The following is a 7,500-nucleotide window of genomic DNA, read 5'->3' as shown; positions in this document are numbered from 1 at the left end:
ATAAACTCATCCATGCGCTCAACTTCACAGAACCGCCTGTGAGTTGAAAGATTCTCTCTCTCTCTCTCTCTCTCTCTCTCTCTCCTTTTCTTTTCTTTTCTTATCAACCTGTCCCTCTTTAGTTCTTTATTGCCATATCAAGTACTGCAGGACTTGTGTGCCTGGATTTCAAACTTTATGAATGGAAAGATGGAATGGAAGTCTTATTTTTCAACATGTAGTTTCCCTTGATGATGAAGTGAGGACTTATGACCATATTTGGAATAACTGAAACAAGATGTTCGGGATAACAAAAACGAAAAAAACAAACAAAAAAGAAAACAACTTGATCAATGTATTATTTATTCATTTACAAAACAAAAACAAAACAAAAAAATGAACAATATTACTTATTCATTTAGTGTTGGCCCAAAACGTGTATATATTTTACATGGGTCGGTTTCGTCAGTTTATTAATAGTCTTGTTTATTCACTGTGGAAACGTGAAACGGAAGCAAAAAGGAGGGGAGGTAATTTAGCAGTGATGTGACGGTCTCTCTCTGTCGCTAGGTGGTGTTTGTCGGCCCTTACGAGCACCACTCCAACATCCTGCCCTGGAGGGAGCTGCAGGCTGAGGTAAGCTGAGCAGTTACCGCCACTTTCACTTTCACTTTTACTTTCGGTTTCAAGGATGTGTCAGAGTGTACGGACTGATCCGTGTACGCTGCATCACATCTGCTTTTTTTTTTTTTTTGCTTTTTTTTTTTTTTTTTTAAAGATACATGACTTTCGCATAAACCCGACGTGCTGGTCATTGCATATAGAGTTTACCCTAAGTTTGTATCAGTAAACAACAACAACAACAACAACACCCACCCACCCACACAAACACACAAAATAAATGAACAACTATAAAGCATTTGAACAAGAAAGTATACTTGTAGATAATTTATGGCCTACAGGTCTTATTGTCATCTTTATGAGTGAAAACATGTCGCCTTTTTATAAATTGTTCTTGTTATTTTAATTGCTGTAGTCGTTGCAATCATCATCATCATCATTTCGATTTCGATTTAACAACAGCACAAGTGTTTGTTCATGAGCATACATAAGTTTAAATGCATTCATAGTGTCAGTGAGTGAGTGGGTGGGTGATTTGACTGGCTGACTGAATGGCTGATTTATTAACTGATTGAATGATTAATTTTGGCTTGCTAGCTGATTAACGATCTCACTGAACAACGTCTTATTGAATGATGTAATTTCAATCATAACAACTGATTAGATGATGTACTATATCAGTGACTAACAATATATCGTCGGATGGACTGAAGGTATTTTCTGAATGATTGAATAATGTTTCTCGACAGGTTATCCGAATCTGTCAAACTGCAGATGGTCTGATAGACTTGGGACATCTCGAAGAGGAGTTGCAGGTTAGTTTGTGTGTGTGTGTGTGTGTGTGTGTGTGTGTGTGTGTGTACGGTGTATGTGTGTGTATATGTGTGTTTGTATGCGTGTGTGTGCGTGCGCACGCGCGCGCGCGTATGTGTTTATATGTGTGTGTGTGTGTGCATATGTGTGTGTGTGTGCTGTGTGTGTGTGTGTGCGTGCGTGCGTGCGTACGCGCGCGCGCGCGTGTGTGTGCGTATGTGTGTGCGTGTGTGTTGTGTGTGTGTGTTGGGCCGCGGATGGGGGTTGGTGAGAGCGTGCCAGTATGTGAGTGCGTGCACGTGTGTTCGTGCGTGTATGCTTGCCATGTGCATGCATATTTGTATGTGCTCTCATCCTCCCCCCTCCGGGCCCCCCTCCCCGACAGACACACACACACACACACACACACACACACACACACACACACACACACACACACACACACACACTACCTTTTTTTCGATAGAATTTCTTGTGTTATACATGCGATGGTTTATTTTCATATTATCCTTTCCCGACCCCCGTTCCCCCAATTTCTTCCCTTTGTGTGTGTGTGTGTGTGTGTGTGTGTGTGTGTGTGTGTGTGTGTGTGTGTGTTTCCTTCTTCTTTTTAGCAGGACAGGATATAAAATAAAAAGTTGTTTAAAAAAAAAAAAGGCTGTATAAACGTAATTCTTAGACCCTCAATGAAGATCACTTTGACTTGACTTACCACCACCACCCCCCCCCCCCCCCAACCCTTCCCACCCAAACCTCCCCCCCACCCCCCCAACTCTGTGTGTGCTGCCAACCCAACAGAAGTGGTCAGGCAGCGGGAGGAGGCTGGTGGGGTCGTTCAGCGGGGCCTCCAACGTGACGGGCATCCTGTCGGACACTGTGGCTATCAGCATCCTCCTGCATCGCCACGGAGCCCTCTCCATCTGGGACTACGCCACTGCCGCCCCCTACGTGCACATGGACATGAACCCTGTGCTGCCTGGGTGAGTGTGAGTGTGTGTGTGTGTGGGTGTGTGTGTGTGTGTGTGTGTAGGGGTGTGACGGGGTGTGGGGGTGGGGAGGGTTGTCGTGGTATTGTGTGGGGTGGTTGTTGCGTGTGTGGGTGGGTTTGGGGTGTATGGATGTGTATGGGTGGTTGGTGGTGTGGGTGGGGGTGTGTGGGAGCTTGGGGAGTAACTAGTTGGGGTGTGTGTGTGTGTGTGTGTGTGTGTGTACGGTGTGTGTGTGTGCGTGTGTGTGTGTGTGTGTGAGGGGGGGGGGCGGTGGTTGGTGCGAGTGTGTGTGTGGGGTGTGGGTGTGTGAGTGTCAGTGTGGGAGGGGGAAGGGTGTGTGTGTGTGTGTGTGTGAGAGAGAGAGAGAGAGAGAGAGAGTGTGTGTGTGTGTGTCCCCTAAGTGTACAGGGACATGAACCCTGTCACAGTGCCTAGGTCTTCACTTACGGCACACACACACACGCACGCACGCACGCACGCACGTACGCACACACACTCTCTCTCTCTCACACACACACGCACGCACGCACACACACACACGCACTCTCTCTCTCTCTGTCTGTCTGTCTGTCTCTCTCTCCCCTCGCCCCCCCCCCCCCCCCCCCCACCCCCACTCTCTCTCTCTCTCACGCACGCACTTTCCCCGTCTCTGTTAAATCCCCTTCACCACCACACCACCCTATTTTTTTCTCATTCCGTCCACCACCACAAAGTATTGAATCTTTGTCATCTTTTCTCCACAGCAACCCAGACGAAGCACTGGCCTACAAAGACGCCATCCTTGTCTCACCTCACAAGTTCGTCGGAGGCGTTGGAGCACCAGGTAAAACTGAGCGGCGACTGAAAAAAAAAATGTTAAGTTTGAATCAGTACACACACTATACCGTGACCCACTTGTGATGGCTTCGGTATTGGTATCAGTGATTCTCCGCCCTGTGCAAATAGTAACTGCTTTGTTTTTTGTTGTTGTTGTTGTTGTTGTTGTTGTTGTTGTTTTTTACGGTAAAAAAAAGTTTACTCACATGATGGCCAAGGCAAAGATAATGACGGGACTTGACAATATTATTGCACGTGCGAGAGGTACTTCCGGATTGGGGTGTTTGCGTTGGCTATCACCCAGATACTTTTTCTTTTTCCTCCGAAAACACATCTACGTGTTATATATATATATATATTTTTTTTTTCTTTTTTTGCCGATCTCTCATTGTCAATAAACCTCAAGCATGCTCTATAATCACACAATCGCGCAAGGACATTGCCAGAGCATGACGACCCAACATAAAAAAAGAAGAAGAAAAAAAGAAAGAAAAAAAAAAAAAGAAAAAAAAAAGTAACTTGTCAACAAGTCTTGGCATAAGTAATATGTGAGCACTTGCACGTACAAACGCGCGCGCGCGCGCGCTCACGCACACACACACACACACACACACACACACACACACACACACACACACACACACTCATGTATGCTCGCACGCAGTCAATGGGGCTTCGAGAAGCATTGTAGTTCGCTATGAAAAAAATGGTTTCTTAAATACACCCCTTGAAAAATATCCGGGTACTGAACAATAAGGCCGAAAATAGTAAAATAACCTTGAAAAATATCCGGGTACTGAACAATAAAGCCGAAAATAGTAAAATATAAGCGTCTGTCCTTGGGTAAAACGTGCCAGGCCGCCCGTGTGTAAGGAATATGGAATTCTTCCCACGCAATGTGAGTGTGTAATTTATATATGCATCGAGAATAATAATATTTGTCGTGCACACACACACACACACACACACACACACACACACACACACAGAGAGAGAGAGAGAGAGAGAGAGAGAGAGAGAGATGGATATTGGAGACGAAGCAGATGCCATTGCCATTTTAGAACAACAACAGCAACAAAAACCAACAGCAAACAAGAGAGGCAAGGCCTCCAAGACTCACTTGTGATAAATTAAGTCCCCTAGCATTAATTACAGAGTAATTTCCCTTTTTTACTATCTGCACCAAAACGTTTGCAAAATAAATAAAAATTCCATGCTTAGCAAAAGAAGTTCCTGTTTGAACAAAAAATGATAATAATGACTCCTCTTGTTGTTGTGTCAGAATAAGAGGTCAAAGTGCCAAGTTTAGAGAATACAAAAAATAAAAATATAACAGTAAATGCAGTTTGCATATAATTAGGCTTCTGTTTTATTTTTTGTGCCCATCCCAGAGGTGCAATATTGTTTTAAACAAGATGACTGGAAAGAACTGAATTTTTCCTATTTTTATGCCAAATTTGGTGTCAACTAACAAAGTATTTGCAGAGAAAATGGCAATGTTAAAGTTTAACACACACACACACACACACACACACACACACACACAGAGACAACCGAACACCGGGTTAAAACATAGACTCGCTTTGTTTACACAAGTGAGTCAAAAATCACAGACACATCTTTAAACAAAGGCTGAATGTCCTCAATATGGATTGATAGTACACTGCTGGACAGACTGGTAAGGTGATTGACACAAGATCAATGTTTGACTGATTTACCTACGAACGGTTTTATTATTATAAAAAAAAAAATAATAATAAAAAGAGAGTGCTTCTCCATCTGTTGCGGTCATCTGCAAGGTCCTCCCAGGACTCAGTGTTGATCAACCAACAACTACAAATAATTCGAACTGCTTTGTGTTTGTGCAAGTGCGTGCGTGCATGTTTGTTTCTCTCTCTTTCTCTCTCTCTCTTTCTCTCTCTCTCTTTCTCTCTCTCACTCTCTCTCTTTCTCTCTCTCTCTCTCTCTCTCTCTCTCTCTCTCACGACCGGTCGTTACCCTCTCTTTATTGACTCGACTGTACCATGTGTTCGCTACTGGTTGAAACTGACCAGGATGCCACTTTCACGATTTCCGAAACAGGCTGAATCGATGCTGAAGAATTCTCTAGATAGAAACGACAAGACGTCAGAAAATTGGCTTGGTAAAATTAAAGCATGCTTAGAGATGTGTGGTTTTCCCTGATGTATGGATGAACCAGGGTACTGAAAATGAATTCGCCTTCTTAAAGTCTCATAAACAAAAACTGATAGAGAAATTTAAATAGGACTGGTTTTCTAAACTTTGTAGTAGTGACAGATTTTCTATTTATCGATCATTTAAAACAGACTTTCATTCAGAATTATACTTGGACAATATCACTATCAAACGTTTCAGAGATACCTTGATAAGATTGCGACTTGGTCTAAACGAGCTTGGTATAAATAGAAGATTCCAGAACGCGGATGTAAACCGTTTCTGCCCGTTTTGTCCTGGCACCCTGGAAGATGGATACCATTTCATTTTTGTGTGTCCTAAATACGGTCATATCCGCCAGAAATATATTCCAGAGTTCATAAATATCAATGACAATACATTGTTTCCTATTCTACAAACCCCATGTGTTACCTCCCAGAGAAATCTTGCTATGTACACCTATTACGCTTTAAAATACAGAGACGAATTTGCACAATGAATGAATTAGTATAACTATAAACATGATAAGTACGAACATGCTATGTATTTTTCATCCAGTTATCGGTTACTCACGTACAGTACACCTTTTTTTTATGTGTGTGTGTGTGTGTGTGTCTGTGTGTGTGTGAAGAGCGATCGAATTGCCCCTTTGCATCCCCCACCCCTTTGTGTATGGGCCGGTGGCCTTCACAATTAAACCTGTGTCGGTGTCAGTGTCTCTCTCTCTCTCTCTCTCTCTCTCTCTCTCTCTCTCTCTCTCTCTCTCTCTCTCTCTCTCTGTGTGTGTGTGTGTGTGTGTGTGTGTGTGTGTGTGTGTGTGTGTGTGTGTGTGTGATCTTCAGTTTAATTAACGTCTGTTAACCAGAAGAGTCATTAGACGAAAAGAAGAGAGGTAGTAGATGGGAAAGAGGAAATGCTCTGTGTGTGTGTGTGTGAGTGTGAGTGTGTGTGTGTGTGTGTGTGTGTGCGTGTGTGCGCGCGCGCGCGCGCGTGTGAGCGCGTTTGCGCGTTTGCTCACCGTTTTCATCGCACAAGGACTGAACAATGTAACGCAAATTGTAACACTGTTGTTTGTTGATGCTGTGTGTGTCAGGTGTGCTGATTGCCAAGAAACACCTGTTCCTCAACAGGGTACCTCACATGTGTGGCGGTGGCACTGTGCTTGTCGTGAGTATTTCTTTCTTTCTTTGTTTGTTTGTTTGTTCTTTGTTGTTGTTTCTCTGTTCTCCGTTCCCTCCTTTGTTTCTTATATCATTTCCTTCTCTCTTCTTTTTTTTTTTTTTTTTTTTTTTTCTCGTACATGTTGCTTTTATCATCGTGACTTTCCAAAGTGTTTGTACAAACTAGGTACGTATTTCTAGTAATATACTGCTGCCTCTTTCTTCTTTACTCTTATTCCAAATCCTTCTGTGAACATGTTGGTTATGCATGCCTGTGAATGAGTGGTGTGTGAGCACTTTGCTTTTGTTCCAGCGCAAGAATCGGCGCTTTCATGAATATCTGTTATTATTATTATTATTACCATCATTATTGTTGTTATTATATTATTATGATCATCATCATCATCATCATCATTATTATTATTATCATTATTTTCATTGATAGCAGTAGTAGTAGTAGTAGTAGTAGATAAACAGGAATGAGTATACTTGCTCTGTGTTAGTCTTCTGCTTCTTCTTCTTCTTCTTGTCCTCCTCCCCCTTCTTCTTCTGCTCCTTCTCCTTCTACCTCTCCTCCTCCTTCTCCTCCTTCTTCTCCTCCTCCTCCTCCTCTTCCTTCTCCTCCTCCTCCTCCTCCTTCCCCCGCCTCCTTCTTCTACAGCTTCTCCTCCTCCTTCTCCTCCTCCTTCTACCCCTCTTCCTCCTTCTCCTCCTTCTTCTCCTCCTCCTCCTTCTTCTCCTCCTCCTCCTTCTTCTCCTTCTTCTTCTTCTCCTCCTTCTCCTTCTTCTCCTCCTCCTCCTTCTTTTTCTTCTCTTCGTTCTTCTCCTCCTCCTCCTTCTTCTTCTTCTCTTCCTTCTTCTTCTCCTCCTCCTCCTCCTACCCATCTCCTCCTCCTCCTCCTTCATCTTCTTCTTCCTAGTAGTAGTAGTAGTAGCATTAGCAGCAG

At 43.3% G+C, this 7,500-nt stretch overlaps 1 protein-coding gene across 1 annotated transcript in view; it reads left to right on the top strand.

The window, feature by feature from the left end:
- LOC143284052 (uncharacterized) overlaps positions 1–7,500 on the top strand; it is a 41,845-nt gene that overhangs the window by 16,285 nt on the left and 18,060 nt on the right. Inside the window, exons 5-10 of the mRNA XM_076590658.1 lie at positions 1–38; positions 550–615; positions 1,350–1,415; positions 2,212–2,393; positions 3,146–3,225; positions 6,487–6,560. The exon at positions 1–38 is cut by the window's left edge and continues 80 nt beyond it. Coding sequence (XP_076446773.1) covers positions 1–38; positions 550–615; positions 1,350–1,415; positions 2,212–2,393; positions 3,146–3,225; positions 6,487–6,560 — 506 coding nt within the window. The remainder of the gene's footprint in view (positions 39–549; positions 616–1,349; positions 1,416–2,211; positions 2,394–3,145; positions 3,226–6,486; positions 6,561–7,500) is intronic.

Source organism: Babylonia areolata, chromosome 7 (assembly GCF_041734735.1).
Source record: "Babylonia areolata isolate BAREFJ2019XMU chromosome 7, ASM4173473v1, whole genome shotgun sequence".
Classification (NCBI taxonomy): Eukaryota; Metazoa; Mollusca; class Gastropoda; order Neogastropoda; family Buccinidae; genus Babylonia; species Babylonia areolata.
Note: the sequence above shows the minus strand (reverse complement) of the source record. Positions and strands in the feature narration are given on the sequence as shown.